The sequence below is a fragment of the Embiotoca jacksoni genome, unplaced genomic scaffold (genome assembly GCF_022577435.1).
Source record: "Embiotoca jacksoni isolate LCO1_2020_lvr unplaced genomic scaffold, fEmbJac1.0.p SCAF_64, whole genome shotgun sequence".
Taxonomy (NCBI): Eukaryota; Metazoa; Chordata; class Actinopteri; family Embiotocidae; genus Embiotoca; species Embiotoca jacksoni.
In genome coordinates this window covers 1,521,415-1,537,994 of record NW_027185419.1, presented here as the reverse complement: position 1 = coordinate 1,537,994, position 16,580 = coordinate 1,521,415, and the positions used below count along the sequence as shown (strand labels likewise).

The following is a 16,580-nucleotide window of genomic DNA, read 5'->3' as shown; positions in this document are numbered from 1 at the left end:
TGTTGTTACTGTGTGTTGTTGTTGTTGTTACTGTGTGTTGTTGTTACTGTGTGTTGTTGTTACTGTGTGTTGTTGTTACTGTGTTGTTGTTGTTACTGTGTGTTGTTGTTGTTACTGTGTGTTGTTGTTGTTACTGTGTGTTGTTGTTGTTACTGTGTGTTGTTGTTACTGTGTTGTTGTTACTGTGTTGTTGTTACTGTGTTGTTGTTGTTGTTACTGTGTTGTTGTTGTTACTGTGTTGTTGTTGTTACTGTGTGTTGTTGTTACCGTGTGTTGTTGTTGTTGCTGTGTGTTGTTGTTGTTGTTACTGTGTATTGTTGTTGTTACTGTGTGTTGTTGTTGTTACTGTGTTGTTGTTGTTACTGTGTATTGTTGTTACTGTGTGTTGTTGTTACTGTGTGTTGTTGTTACTGTGTATTGTTGTTGTTACTGTGTGTTGTTGTTGTTACTGTGTATTGTTGTTACTGTGTGTTGTTGTTACTGTGTTGTTGTTGTTACTGTGTTGTTGTTGTTACTGTGTGTTGTTGTTGTTACTGTGTTGTTGTTGTTACTGTGTTGTTGTTGTTACCGTGTGTTGTTGTTACTGTGTATTGTTGTTGTTACTGTGTGTTGTTGTTGTTACTGTGTATTGTTGTTACTGTGTGTTGTTGTTACTGTGTTGTTGTTGTTACTGTGTTGTTGTTGTTACTGTGTTGTTGTTGTTACTGTGTGTTGTTGTTACTGTGTGTTGTTGTTACTGTGTTGTTGTTGTTGTTACTGTGTTGTTGTTGTTGTTACTGTGTTGTTGTTACTGTGTTGTTGTTGTTGTTACTGTGTTGTTGTTGTTGTTACTGTGTTGTTGTTGTTACTGTGTGTTGTTGTTACTGTGTTGTTGTTACTGTGTTGTTGTTGTTGTTGTTACTGTGTTGTTGTTGTTGTTACTGTGTTGTTGTTGTTGTTACTGTGTTGTTGTTGTTACTGTGTGTTGTTGTTACTGTGTTGTTGTTACTGTGTTGTTGTTGTTACCTCGTAGATGGTGAACTGTGCTCGTAGGTCTGGCTCCGCCCCCTTGTTGTTCATGTGTTTCTGGATGATGGTCTCCATCCCCAGCTGCTCCAGACAGTCGGTGACATCGTAGAACGAGTCCTGGTCAGGGAGCACCGCCAGAGTCTGACACACACACACACACACACACTTATTTATACTACTGAATATGTTGACTGTTTGTTTACCTTCTTGACTGTTTGTTTACCTTGTTGACTGTTTGTTTACCTTGTTGATGAGCGTCATGGTGAATATGAGGAGCTCCGTGTCGGAACCGTTTCTTTCCTCCAGAACATCCATCACGTAACTCCACGGCTTCACACCTACAACACACACACACACACCTGATGACATCACCATAGCAACAACTCTGACGACACTTCTGTGTGTATCAGTGTGTGTGTACCTCTGTATGTGTGTGTATCTCTGTGTGTGTGTGTGTGTGTGTGTGTGTGTGTGTGTGTACCTCTGTGTGTGCACGTGTGCGTGTACCTCTGTGTGTGTGTACCTCTGTGTGTGTGTGTGTGTGTGTGTGTGCGCATGTGTACCTCTGTGTGTGTGTGTGTGTGTGTGTACCTGTGTGTGTGTGTGTGCGCGTGTGTACCTCTGTGTGTGTGTGTGTGTGTGTGTGTACCTGTGTGTGTGTGTGTGTGTGTGTGTGTGTGTGTGTGTGTGTGTACCTCTGTGTGTGTGTGTGTGTGTGTGTGTGTGTGTGTGTGTGTGTACCTCTTTGTGCGTCCACCATGTTGACGGCTCTGATCAGTCGAGGACTGTTGGACTCGGAATACTCGACGAAGACGATGAGCAGCTTCAGAGACGTCTTCACCACCAGACGAGACTGGAGAGACACAAGAGACACGCTGAGAGTTTGTCCACTGGGAGGCGCTCTGGGACACATTAATGCATCATTTCAGAATAAAAACTTTCAGCAGCAGCTTTGTTCTGAAGGTTTAAACAAGACATTTATTTTGACTGGTTGTTACATTATTTTTGTCTTCTGATGAATCAGGAGGCGACTGATCGGGTATTTGGTGGAATTGTGGCATTTTATTTTGAAGGACTCACCAGACTTCCTGTTAGCGTGTAGAGCCACTGAACCGTCTCGTTGTGGTTTATCACGCCGTTCATCCCGTCCACAAACAGCATGATCTGACTGAGAGCTGAGGGACAGACGGACAGACAGAGAGATGTGACGCAGGAAGCAGCACTAAGAAGGAGGAGAAGCCTCGTGGTGGGTGGAGCCTGCTCTAATGCTGGCCGTGTGGGCGGAGCCTCACCTCTCAGGATGTAGTTCTGGTAGTTGTGGTCGGCCTCGGCTCCGACTTTGATGAAACATGCGAGACCTTCAGACGCCACGAACTCTGGAACCAGGTCTTTATCATCCTGCAGAGACGGGAGAGCTCTGTGAGAGACCTGTCCCCCCCGCTAGAGGCGGAGGTGTCTCCACCTCTAGTGGTGTCTCCGCCTATAGACACCTGTCCCCCCGCTAGAGGGCGGAGCCACAGAGAAAGAAATGATTCATGTTCTGAGACACAGGAAGTGACAGCTGTCCTTTTAATCCTGCAGGTAAACTGGTCTGACTCCGCCTCCAGCTGCTGGTCAGGTGGTCACAGAGGGGGTCAGTGTGTTACCTGGAACAGCTGTTTGAGGGAGAACAGGGAGCGTCGGAGCTCTGGACCATGACAGTTGTACAGCTTCTCTGAAACACAAGAAGAAGAAACAGAAAGTCACTTCACATCAGCGAGAGGGTGCTCCGGTCAGGAATGAAACCATTTCCTGTTTGTTTCCATTAGAAGTCGCGACCTCTGACTCACTCCGTGTTTAAAACTCAGCAGATTGGAACGACAACACTTCAAAGTTTACCAAACAAGAGCAGAACAAGACATTTTTACTGCAGCAAACACGCACACGTCTCCAACTGAAAGACCAAACTCCATGAAAATATCTGCTGATTTAACATCAGTCTGCATTACTGCAGAATCTAAATCCCACATCAGAGCAGCTGATATGAATCTGCACCAAACTCCATTCAAATATCAGTCGATTTTACACTGTTTACAATAAATCAGAAGAAAGCTCTTCTCGTCCCGAGTCACTTTTTACTTTGACGGGGAGGTTCAACAAACCAGCTGGTGTGTTCATCAGACAAACAGCAGGTGGCGCTGTCGATCCAGAGCAGAGGAAAGAGGGCGCAGGACGTTAATCTTCATCATCTGTAACTGGATGGCGAAGATGAGGAGCTGACTCCCGAAGGTTCGTGAGAAAATGACTCCGGGAACATTAAACACAATAAATAGAAATGGGACAATTACCGAGGGCCGTCTGGCGTGACAGGAAGTCATGGGTTGTCATGGCAACGGGGACCGTAATAAATCCGTGCCCGACTGAGAGTTTGGCCACCAGAAGCTGCTCGACACAACAAAACACTGCGACTGTCATGTCACAGGAGTATGCGAACGTGAACTCTCCACGCCGCCCTCGAACGCCTCACTGTGGAACAAACAGTAGAATCGCACTCTGCTGCGAGAACACTTCAGGAGTCAGAAGGTTTTAAGACTTCCTGTTTCACTGCTTCAGCTCAGGTTGTTTTCCTCCCACAAACCAACCTGCTGTGATGTCACTGTGACGTCCCCAAATTATAATCACCTCGTCAGTCTAATCTTTCCTCCGGCGCCCCCTTCAGGACAAACTTCACATTTCTAGCATCCACTTCTGGTCAGAACCAGAACCAGGTCCCAACCTGCCATGACATCATGCGGCGGTTTCTGACATTCAGCCGTCGCCATCTTGTTTTTTGACCATATTTGGACGAGCTGGGGGCGGAGTGAGGATACTATGCCCCGCCCACCCACACCGCAAACCTGACTGCATGGTTGAAACTGTGTTTAGGAAAGAAAACCCGTCTGTGTCCATCCTTCAGCCGACTTTCTGATTCTGGTTTGATTACTGATTGGTTGATTTGTCCGTCCAATCAGATATGAAGCCGAGAACAGCAGGAAGCTTCATCCTGATGAAGACTCTCCGTCTACTGCCGCGTGACTCAACGAATACTTCACGGCCTGACGTGACATTCTGAAACCGATCAAACCCATAAATCTGCTGTCGGCTGCACAACGACACGGTTTCCCAACCTGCGGGTGGAGACCCTACAGACGGACGCTCGATAACCCCACGGGGGTCCATCAAACGTAGAATTATGAAAATATGTTCCGTATAACTTGTTTTCAGCAGCAAACAGACGAAGCGTCACTTCTGTCAGCGGTTTCCGTCCAAAGATTCAATTTTTTTTAAATGTTTGTTAAAGTGTCAAATACACAACAATTTTTATATATTTTTTGAAATGTTATCTGCTTTTAATGTGTGATTTATTTTTTCATTGTGTTGTGTTTGATAATGGTTCAACCTATAAAGTGCCTTTATAAAGCACTTTATAAATAATATGCATTATCATCATCATCATCATCAGTTATTTAAAGACACTGAACATCCAGTTCTTACAATACAACTTTACAGCAACAGTTTACGTCAACAGCTGAGGATTAAAACGAGCTATAATGTTCACTGATGCCAGCTGCGTGTGTGTGTGTGTGTGTGTGTGTGTGTGTGTGTGTGTGTGTGTGTGTGTGCGTGTGAGAGATTCCTGTGTCCTGACTGCATCTCCTCAGACCGAACTGTTCATGTCTATTTTTAAAGTTTCTGTTTTTTCTAACTCTTAAAGCAGATATTTGTTTTTCATATTTCACTTCCTGCTGCATTTTAAACAACAACTCTTCATCATAAATATGAACAACCAGTTTATCGAGCTAGTTTACCGCCGAATACTCAGAGGTCAGAGGTGACGAGCTCTGAGTGCAGATGTTTTCAGAACCCGAACAAGACGTTTTTTCCTCGTACAGTTTAAACGTCTCCCTCCGTCGCCATGCCAACCGCCTGCTCGTCAACCGACTTGGAGCTCACCAGTTCCCTGTACACATGTTGGAGGGGAGTCGTGTTCACGTGGAACACGCTACGCACACAGAACTCCTCCAGCATTCGTATTCATCTGCGGTCTATTCGATCAGGTTCACCTTTAAACTCCGTCAGTGTGACCTCTGACCTCTGAGCAGAAGTCCATTCAGAAAGTGAACACTTCCAGAGTAACTCCTGGTGATCAATCAGTACCATCAGAGGGACACAGGAAGGACTCCGTGTTTATCCTGCAGACAGGAAGTGAGCCACTTAAACCCAGTGTGGTATTTCCTGTTAGTCGCAGCTGCTAATCGAGTGTGACTCAGCAGGAAGTTGTCTGTTTGGAGGAAACCCGTCAGGTCACATGACCTCCGCAGCGCCGATCGATAAACGCCGATCGGCGTGATGGTGGGTCCGTCGGATCGATCAGGCTCTGAGGATCTGAGTCGGAGCCGGACGCTGCTCTGAGGGCAGTGAACGCATCGTTACGCGTCATGCTGTCGTGGTGTGTTTACATTCCTGTCAGAAAACAAGACGCTCTCGTGATGCCTTCGAGTGCTCCTTGTCACGTCGTCTCTCTACCCCGGGATGACATCCGACACCTGAACGCACCGCGAGACAGACGAAGAGACATTCGACCTTCTTCGGTTTACGGCTCGATGACTTCACGTCTCATTAAACTTCAGTTTAAATTTATTTTGATGATTTATTTCTTGCTGCAACCAAAAACCAGCAGCTCTGAATAACTGCTGTCAATCATTAAGGAACAACTTTTACTTCAGTGGTGGTGGTGGTGGGGGGGTGCTGGGTCAGATGATTAATCTAATCCTCAAACAAACACACACACACACACACGACGATCAACACACACACACACACACACACACACACACACACACACTCTAAACAAAACTGGGAAATCCCCTGTGGAGCAGGAAGGGCGGGGTCATGCAGGGCGGGGGTAGTGTGTGTTTCTGTGTTTCTGTTTCTGTCCCAACTTTTTTTGGAAACAGGCTTCTGTGTGTCTTCATAATATCATTAAAAGATTCAGAGAATCTGGAGAAATCTCTGAACACAAGGGACAAGGCTGGAAACCAATATTGGATGGTGGTGATCTTCGGGCCCTCAGGCAGCACTGCATTAAAAACACACTATTCTGGAGTGGAAATCACTGCATGGGCTCAGGAACACTTGTGAAAACCATCGTCTGTGAACACAGTTCATCGCTGCGTCCACAAATGATGTTAAAACTCTCCAAAGAAGAAACCAGATAGAAACATGATCCACAAACACCGCCGCCTTCTCTGGACCGAGATCATTGAAGATGGACTGAGGTGAAGTGGACAACTGTCCTGAGGTCTGATGGATCACAATCTGAGATTCTGTTTGGAAATCATGGACGCTGCATCCTCCAGGTTAAAGAGGAGAGGGACCATCCAGCTTGTTATCAGCTCAGTTCTAAAGCCAGCATCTGTGATGGTACAGGATGCATTAGTGCACATGACATGGGTAGCTTGAACATCTGGAAGGAAGCATTAATGCTGAATGATATATTCAGGTTTTGGAGCAACATATGCTGCCATCCAGACAACGTCTCTTTCAGGGAAGGTCTTGTTTATTTCAGCAGAACAACGTCCAACCACATTCTGCACGTATTCCAACAGCATGGTTCTCTAGTAGAAGAGTCCGCTGATAAACTGGCCTCCTGCAGTCCAGACCTGTCAATCACTGAAAACATCTGGAGCATCAGGACATGGACAATACAACAAAGGAGACCCTGAACTGTTGAGCAGCTGAAATCCTCTATCAGGCATGGGACCACAGTTCACTTTCTAAACTCCAGAAACTGGTCTCCTCAGTTCCTCTCGGTGAGACGCTCCCGTTTCACACTCCGACTATAAAAAGCTGCTCACATTGTTTCGGAGCCTCAGAGGAAATAAAAGTGACGCCTGTCGGGCTTCAACTCGCTGCTCGGTGTCCAGCTGCAACACAACGAAACCGCAGAGAGACGGAGAGCTAAAAATAAAAACCCCAACATCAGACTGAGGTCTGCAGGAATGAGGATAGCAGAGGACTGTTCTGGAGTCAGCAGCAACAGAAGAATCACAAACTCTGCTCACTTCCTCCACAGAATGTCCCTTCACAATAAGAGCACGGAATAGTTTCTGAAGGCTCTCACTGTCGGGCAACGGTGTTCTCTAAATACTGCCCTGCTTTTATTTTGAAATGGACAGACGGGGGGACAGACGGGAGGACACACACCAGGAGACCCCACCGGTTGAAGGTCAGAGGTCACAGAGACACCGGTCTGGATGCTGCAGATGTGCTGAAACATCACGAGGAGTCAAAGACTCGTACTGATGCTCGGTCGGCTCCACGTCAGCCCGTTTCCACGGCGACGCCGTGTGACACACAAACAGGGAACAACACGAGGACGCGGCGATAAGAGGCCGAGACGCCGCGGGACAGCAGATGATGAATAAAGCCGCTGTGAGCCGAAGACAAACCGCTACAGAGACGTCCTTTAAAAACGATGAAGACTTCTCGCTCTTCATCGCAACACATTCAAACACTCAGCTGGAGGAAATCCTCCCGCTGACGGCGTCACTGCGGTCAGACTGAAAGAGGAGAAGTTCTCCTGACTGAGAGTTTCCTCTGAGTCAACACCAGGAGGGGGAGGGGGAGGGAGGAGGGGAGGAGGTAATTACCCAGGATGCAGTGGACGCGGACCGACAGCTGAGTCCTCAGGATCAGAAGAGGCTTCTTCCCTTTTCTGTGGAAACATCAGACAAACTGTTACAGAGTCTTCATGACAAACAACGGCTCAGTTTTATGGATCAGCTGTGAGATCAGCTGTGAGATCAGCTGTGAGATCAGCTGATCGGTGCTGACAGACAGTCTGAAGAAGAAACTGACCCCAGAACAGTTTCCATATAAAATGAAGGCAGCAGAGTGGAAACTACGACAGTATGGAGGGAGTGTGTGTGTGTGTGTGTGTGTGTGTGTGGGGGGGGGGGGGGGGGGGTATGTGGGAGAGAGTGTGTGTGTCACTGTTCTTACAGTCTTGTCATACACTGTTTCCAGAACATGACGTAAACAGCTGATTTTAACCTCGCACACACACACACACACACACACACACACACACACACACACACATACACACACACACACACACACACACACACAGGTAGAGTAAAGCAGTTCTTACGCTACGTCCTCGTAGAAGTTCTCCAGCTCGTCTCGCTGCTCGGACAGAGATGAGTCGAGGTCCAGATAGTTTCCATTGGAGGAGAGCTGGAGGGTGGAGTCCTCCACCTGAGGGGGAGACGTGAGGGCGGAGGTGAGATCAGGAGACGTGAGGGCGGAGGTGAGATCAGGAGACGTGAGGGTGGAGGTGAGATCAGATCAAGAGATGTGAGGGTGGAGGTGAGATCAGATCAAGAGATGTGAGGGTGGAGGTGAGATCAGGAGACATGAGGGCGGAGGTGAGATCAGATCAAGAGATGTGAGGGTGGAGGTGAGATCAGGAGACATGAGGGCGGAGGTCAAAGGGCATTTTCTAAAATGTGTAGTTTTCCTCCTGCAGCAGAAACCTTCATCATCTGCAGCCTGAGCTCGGTGACTTCCTGTCATGTGACTCAGAGCCGGCTGATTGGACGTTTTAAATTCTCCGTGTGCAGGTGAGTCACAGCGTCGGGTATGAAGTTGAAAACAATCACGGACTGAACCTGCAGGAGAACACGGATCCTCCCCGTCAGGAGGAGGAGGAGGTGGAGGAGGAGGAGGAGGTGTGTGTGTGTGTGTGTGTGGGGGGGGGGGGGGGTCATCAATGTCGCTGCTCCAGTGAAGCAAACTGCTCCATTAATGTTCCGTCTTCTGCAGGATGATTCTGCTGAGTTGTAATCAGCTGTTGTTGTTTCCCATCCGTCCATCCTGTTTACAGGCTCCACCCTCAGAAGTGGAGGAGGAGGAGGAGGAGGAGGAGGAGGAGGAGGAGCAGCAGCAGAACGGCCGTCGTGGCTCGTATCACCTCTCTGCATCTCGGGGTCGTGCCCCAGGGCATGATGGGAGCAGTTAGCGGTCAGCAGAGGAATGCATCGGCGTGGGACTCTTCTTCTTTTATCTGATGCTGCAGATTCCCAGCGGGACCTGAACGCCTCAAAGCAAAGGGGGGGGGGGGGTCACTTGGCGAGATTCTGCTTAAATAAAACAAATGAAGAAGAAGCTGCGAGGGAAGCCGAGCAAGTTGAAACATAAAAACTGCTGAGTCATCGTCTTCATCCTGCTGGTTCAACCCTTTAATGTGACTTCTACACAGGAAGTCACTGTTCATCTTCATCATCTTCATCATCAGTCTGCCTGCAGAGTCTCGTACGCAAGATAAACTCGCCGTCAGTCACGGAGGATGTTGAGGAGCTTCTCCGAGTTAAATGATGTCATGGATGATGTCACGGATGATGTCACATGAGCCTTCCTTTCAGGAGTGTCCCACAGCAGATGAGCTTTTCTTATCAGCGTTTGGACTCTGAACTCTGACAGAAGACTGAAGCTGCGACTTTATGCCGAGTCAGCGCTGCCTTCACTTCCTGTTTGGGAAAAAAAACAATACTCCGGACACAAAGCAGCATCATTAGTCAGGCAGCCTGACAGGAAACAGGAGCAGAGAAGAAGTCACTCTGCCCCCCCCCCCCCCCCCCCCCCCGCTCTGAATCATCCTGATAAACAGTTCTTCTTTCACTTTTAATTTGGCGGGGCAGAGCTGGGCAGAATAAGTATTTTATACTTCTACTGCACCAGAGAGGAAAACTGCACTACAGTCCTCACAAGGCGCAATACTTTTCAGAATAAGAGTTTTCAGTCCAGGTAGCTGTTGAGAGTGACACATGTCAATCAAATGTGATCTGTTTCAGATGAAACAACCCAACAGGAATCAATAATAACCTCCAGCTGCTGCTTCCTGTTGGAATACCAAAATAAAAGCTTTGGTCACTTCCTCCTCCGCTGAACTGTTTTTGGCCCGGGACGAAAAGGTGGAACACAAAAACTCCTGCTGGTGAACACGGAGAAGAACCACCGGAGAACCTCTGGTCCACTGATGTTCAGCTCCAACACAGAACCGGTTCTGGTCTGGAACCTGAATTAACAGTTTCCACTGGAAAAAAAGACAAAGTTCTGGAACTCTTTTCAGGTTGATGAAGAGCAGAGCAGAACTCTGGCTCAACAGAACCAGAGCAGAACTCTGACTCCACATGTGACACCATGTGACTCACTGTAGGACCTTCAGAGCCGTTCATCCTCTGAGGAACATGAATGTCCAAACCTCAGGCAGATGTTTGAGACCTGCTGCTCAGTGAGACCCGGTTCAGACACAGTTCAGACCCGGTTCAGACCAGGCCCAGACCCGGTTCAGATCTCTCAGGTCATCTCTGAGTCCACAAAACCAGACCCCAAAAAGCATCATACCAGACTCCATTACAAAATAGAGCATTTTTCCTGAGGAACACATAAATAAAATCAAGTCTTTTCAGCTGAAACTCACATTGATTTCTATATTAAATGATAACAGAAATACGTGTTGCTGAATGTTTTAGATGTTTGACACATGAGAGATTCATTTTAATGTAAATTATTCTCTACATGGTCCAACATTCAAAGACACATTAAATCGAATGATTTTTAAAGGGACTTTGGCATGTGATTATTTTTGCTCTAACGTCTTGGAGCTCTCTGGAAGTTTAGTTAGTGTCGTTAACCGGTTAGTTTCTGTCAGTAAGGCCATGTTATAGTTAGTTAATGTTACTTAAAGTTATAGTTAGTTAATGTTACTTAAAGTTAGTTCAAGTTAATTAAAGTTGTGTTTACGGTCCTGTTCCTCAGCCAAACCCAGTTTAACCAGCTGGACTGATGTTAACCAGGTGGTAACCAGGTAACCAGGTAACCAGGTAACCAGTGACCCACCTTCAGCGGCGCCTCCAGGAGGTTTTGGATCCCGGCGATCTGCTCGCTGAGCGGCGTGTCCTCTTCCAGGCTCACCGTCGGAGGTCTCCGGGGTTCGGGAAAGTTCGTGCAGATAAACGGATCCGAATCCTCCAGGTACTGGACCCGGCAGATGATGGACGCCATGGCCGAGTGACCGCGACCCGACTGCGGCTGAGAGAGAATGAGTGGTCGGTGGGGCAGGTCCGTCCTCCGCGTAGAGAGCGCTTTAAATGAGGCGGACGGCCCGGAGCTCCCGGACCTGAAATAGAGCAGGGCTCATGTGAACCCACTTCCGGTAAGACATTTCAAAATAAAATCCATGTTTAAATTTTTCTGTGAAACAATTTGCAATAAAAGAACAACAACAACAACATGTTTTTATAAGAGTCAGCCCTTCTATGTATGAACCACAACAGTGTTGAAACTTCGTCCGAACCTCTAAAGAACTTCCTCTGACTGTTCGAGCTCCACGACTAAACGTAGCAGTTTTATTTTGAAGGAAATGTCACAGTTCATCCGGTTTGATGAGCTGGAACTTGATGTGTGTGTGTGTGTGTGTGTGTGTGTGTGTGTGTGTGTGTGTGTGTGTGTGTGTGTGTGTGTGTGTGGGAGGGGGGGGGCTGGTGACGTCATGAGTCCAGCATGGAAATACATAGATGAGTGGAAACACTGAGGAGCTGGAGCTGCTCTGAGGTCGGTTTACAGCTGTGAGTCTGCCAATGACAACACAGCTGAGCAGCTGGCGGGTCAGCATCGCCCTCTGGTGGCCGACTGGCTGCAGCACAGACACCACACATGGTGAGGTGAGAGATGTTAATAGAGGATACCGCTTCTTACCTCAGTCCTCACACTCTTTGGAGAGGGACAATCAACATTCAGGGATCCGGCCTGAAAGATCCAACGGTAGATACAGGTGTAGGTACAGGTGTGAAGGTGTAGGTACAGGTCTAAAGGTGTAGGTACAAGTGTGAAGGTGTGGGTACAGGTGTGAAGGTGTAGGTACAGGTGTGAAGGTGTAAGTACAGGTGTGAAGGTGTAGGTACAGGTCTAAAGTTGTAGGTACAAGTGTGAAGGTGTAGGTACAGGTGTGAAGGTGTAGGTACAGGTGTGAAGGTGTAGGTACAGGTCTAAAGGTGTAGGTACAAGTGTGAAGGTGTAGATACAGGTGTGAAGGTGTAGGTACAGGTGTGAAGGTGTAGGTACAAGTGTGAAGGTGTAGGTACAGGTGTGAAGGTGTAGGTAAAGGTGTAGGTACAGGTCTAAAGGTGTAGGTACAGGTCTAAAGGTGTAGGTACAGGTGTGAAGGTGTAGATACAGGTGTGAAGGTGTAGGTACAGGTCTAAAGGTGTAGGTACAAGTGTGAAGGTGTAGGTACAAGTGTGAAGGTGTAGGTACAGGTGTGAAGGTGTAGGTACGGGTCTAAAGGTGTAGGTACAAGTGTGAAGGTGTAGGTACAGGTGTGAAGTTGTAGGTACGGGTGTGAAGGTGTAGGTACAAGTGTGAAGGTGTAGGTACGGGTGTGAAGGTGTAGGTACAAGTGTGACGGTGTAGGTACAGGTGTGAAGATGTAGATACAGGTGTGAAGGTGTAGGTAAAGGTGTAGGTACAGGTCTAAAGGTGTAGGTACAGGTGTGAAGGTGTAGATACAGGTGTGAAGGTGTAGGTAAAGGTGTAGGTACAGGTCTAAAGGTGTAGGTACAGGTCTAAAGGTGTAGGTACAGGTCTAAAGGTGTAGGTACAGGTGTGAAGATGTAGATACAGGTGTGAAGGTGTAGGTAAAGGTGTAGGTACAGGTCTAAAGGTGTAGGTACAGGTGTGAAGGTGTAGGTATAGGTCTAAAGGTGTAGGTACAGGTCTAAAGGTGTAGGTACAGGTGTGAAGGTGTAGATACAGGTGTGAAGGTGTAGGTAAAGGTGTAGGTACAGGTCTAAAGGTGTAGGTACAGGTCTAAAGGTGTAGGTACAGGTCTAAAGGTGTAGGTACAGGTGTGAAGATGTAGATACAGGTGTGAAGGTGTAGGTAAAGGTGTAGGTACAGGTCTAAAGGTGTAGGTACAGGTGTGAAGGTGTAGGTACAGGTCTAAAGGTGTAGGTACAGGTGTGAAGGTGTAGATACAGGTGTGAAGGTGTAGGTACAGGTGTGAAGGTGTAGATACAGGTGTGAAGGTGTAGATACAGGTGTGAAGGTGTAGGTACAGGTGTGAAGGTGTAGATACAGGTGTGAAGGTGTAGATACAGGTGTGGAGGTGTAGATACAGGTGTGAAGGTGTAGGTACAGGTGTGAAGGTGTAGGTACAGGTGTGAAGGTGTAGATACAGGTGTGAAGGTGTAGATACAGGTGTGAAGGTGTAGGTACAGGTGTGAAGGTGTAGATACAGGTGTGAAGGTGTAGGTACAGGTGTGAAGGTGTAGATACAGGTGTGAAGGTGTAGATACAGGTGTGAAGGTGTAGATACAGGTGTGAAGGTGTAGGTACAGGTGTGAAGGTGTAGATACAGGTGTGAAGGTGTAGGTACAGGTGTGAAGGTGTAGATACAGGTGTGAAGGTGTAGGTGAAAAAGTGTTTTTTTTTTTAACAGTTTTACGTTTTTCTGATGATTCAGATTTTCGTCTCTGATAAAGTTTCCTCAAAACTTTTAATTGAGTTTCAGTGTTTCAGATGCACCGACCAGTTCCAGCCAGCAGGGGGCAGTGTGTCTCCACAGTCAGACTGAGAGCAGCTTACAGTGTGGTTGCATAAGAAAGGTGATGAAACAGGCTGAAACACACACACACACACACACACACACACACACACACACACACACACACACACACACACACACGCACACACACAGACTTTGGCCGAACTAAAACACAGAGCCTGTTGTTGGTAATTTCCTGTCAACTGTCAATCAATCAATCAATCAATCAATCAGGCGGTGGCAGTGACACGTCGTGCAGGTCACACTCAAGTGCTTCCACTGCAACCAGTCTGTTGCCATGACAATTGTGTCAATCAAAGTCAAGCGTGAACACGGTGAGTCATATATTCTTTCCAGTGAAAACATCATCTGACTCCTTTAGGGAACGAGGAGCTGAGGAAGGAAAGGAGGAGCTGGAGAAGGAAAGGAGGAGCTGAAGAAGGAAAGGAGGAGCTGAGGGAGGAAAGGAGGAGCTGAGGAAGGAAACGAGGAGCTGAGGAGGGAAACATGGAGCTGAGGAAGGAAACGAGGAGCTGATGTCTCCTTTCCCTTCCATTCACTCCTCCGACCTTTGACCTCTGAGGTGAGAACCGACAGACGGGCCCAGCATAGTGAAATCTGGACCTGGTCGTGGTTTTGGCTCCGTCGGTGCTGCTACAAGCCACGGTCGCCATGGTTACTGGCTCCGACTCCCATCACTGCAGCTGTTTCGTGTTTAAAGACTCCACCCAACCCAACGCGGCCTCACTGGGACCGGTTCTACCAGAACCTCCTGAACCGGGTTCTTCACACACACACACACACACACACACACACACACACACACACACACACACACACACACACACACACACACACACACACAGAGAGACCACTTTATCAGGAACACCTGTGAAGAGCCTCCTTCATGTTTGTTGTTTGATTTATTGCCTCGTTGCAGCAACGTGTTGCTTTTGTTGTAGATGCGCCTGGTCCTGGTCGCCGTGGTAACCGGAGTGACAGCACAACGTTCGAAGAGCTGGATGTTGAAAAGGAAAGATGAAAGCAGCTGCTCGCGAAAGGAGCGCAGCGCTCTCTGTGACCTACGGGGGGCGACGTCCTCCGAACACGGAACCAGGAACGTGACGTGACATCACGAACACGCCAACAACACGGGAACGCCGTCGTCGTCTTCGTCTGCTGCTCCGATCGGAGGATGTTCTGGATGTTTTTCAGGTTCTGGAGATCGCTGAGCGGGTCGTCGACGGTTCCGGTGTTTCTTTCGGGTCCTTGAGGAAGTCGATTTTTGAGGTGGTTCTCCTTTAGGAAGTTCTACTGAACACAACAGGTTGCTTACGGCGTTTGAGGTGACTGAGGAGGTTCTTCAGAACCACTGAGGAGGTTCTTCAGAGCCACTGAGGAGGTCCTTCAGAACCACTGAGGAGGTCCTTCAGAGCCACTGAGGAGGTCCTTCAGAGCCACTGAGGAGGTTCTTCAGAGCCACTGAGGAGGTCCTTCAGAACCACTGAGGAGGTCCTTCAGAGCCACTGAGGAGGTCCTTCAGAGCCACTGAGGAGGTTCTGGGTGTTTTTTAATGTGAAAGAGGTCCTCGCGGTGTGATGAAGGGTCTGTGAGGAGGTTCCTTTACCGGGTTCCTGCTGTCACTGAGGGGGTTCTGTGGTTCCACTGGACTTTAAAGAGAGACCGGCTCTCGCTGTTAGAACATGACACGCGACCGTGTTGTCGTGACGACGGCCCGTTCGGGGAGGCGGAGACGTCCTGCGGTCAGCGGCTCTTCCTCTGGTCTGCGGCCAGCTTCGTTAACCTCCGTGCTGAGCCAGCGGTTTACTGCCAGAACGCCCCGTGAAGCCCGACACCTCGACCCGCCAGCTGTTTCACAACATCTGGATCTGTTTCCAGAGAGGAGACGAAAATACACAGAGATCAGATAAACGCACAGCAGCGGGCCGAGCGGCGGGTTATGCAAGCGCTGCTGAGCGCTGTGGGGAGGACATGAGGACTGATGGACGACCCCCCCTCCTCCCCTCCCAAGAGGCCCCAGGGGGGAGGACAGTCCATCACATCTCTTCATTTCTGCTGCGTCACCACATTAAAACAGATTTTTTTATTCATACAGGATGTTTTAAATTTATTCCAGCGGTGACAGGAACCCTCCGATGAGCTCCACCTCCACCGATAACACAGTTCGACACAAACCAGTTCTTTTGATTCGATTTCAATGTTTTAAATTTCTCAGTTTTCTCAAATTATAATTTATGTTTTTATGTAAATCAGTCGTGCTGCCGTCCGATTGGTCGGCTGGGAAACAGCTCAGCTTCCTGTCGTTCACCTGCTGGACCTGAACGGACTTCTGAGGACACCCGAGTCATCACGTGTGTGTGTGTGTGTGTGTGTGTGTGTGTGTGTGTGTGTGTGTGTGTGTGTGTGTGTGTGTGTGTGTGTGTTTGTATGTGTGTGTGTGTGTGTGTGTGTTTGTATGTGTGTGTGTGTGTGTGTGTGTGTGTGTGTGTGTGTGTGTGTGTGTGTGTGTGTTTGTATGTGTGTGTGTGTGTGTATGTGTGTGTGTGTGTGTGTGTGTGTGTGTGTGTGTGTGTTTCTGTTATGTCCATTGTGTCTTTGATTGACAGCTGCGGAGCCTCGTTGTTCGTGTTCCGCCTCTCGGCTGTAATCGGATCGTTTCCACGGCGATCTGCAGACGAAGAGCATGTCGATGAGTGTGAACCTGCAGCTGGTCGCGGGCCAGGAATTCTCTGGCTTCAGCTTTCAAACAACAGCCGGTAAATCCGTCCGTCAACGGGACCGTTATTGATAAAACAAGCGGAGTGTGTCATCCTGCAGGTGTGTTAGGATACACACTTTCACAATTACTGCAAACAGACCCCAGGTGAGTCCAGGCTACACCTGCAGGTCGTCACCTCGACAACCAGAAACTGAACGGAGCTTT

General features: G+C 48.2%; 1 protein-coding gene across 1 annotated transcript in view; it reads right to left on the bottom strand.

Moving 5' to 3' along the window:
* Window positions 1-11,235, bottom strand: part of fhod1 (formin homology 2 domain containing 1) — a 22,438-nt gene extending 11,203 nt beyond the window's left edge. The window contains exons 1-9 of the mRNA XM_069175177.1: window positions 10,933-11,235; window positions 8,183-8,289; window positions 7,680-7,744; window positions 2,655-2,722; window positions 2,301-2,406; window positions 2,089-2,183; window positions 1,750-1,861; window positions 1,252-1,346; window positions 1,006-1,149 (exon numbers count right to left, since the gene is read on the bottom strand). Of these exons, the coding sequence (XP_069031278.1) occupies window positions 1,006-1,149; window positions 1,252-1,346; window positions 1,750-1,861; window positions 2,089-2,183; window positions 2,301-2,406; window positions 2,655-2,722; window positions 7,680-7,744; window positions 8,183-8,289; window positions 10,933-11,097 (957 nt within the window). The 5' untranslated portion in view covers window positions 11,098-11,235. The remainder of the gene's footprint in view (window positions 1-1,005; window positions 1,150-1,251; window positions 1,347-1,749; window positions 1,862-2,088; window positions 2,184-2,300; window positions 2,407-2,654; window positions 2,723-7,679; window positions 7,745-8,182; window positions 8,290-10,932) is intronic.
* Between the last annotated feature and the right edge of the window lie 5,345 nt (window positions 11,236-16,580).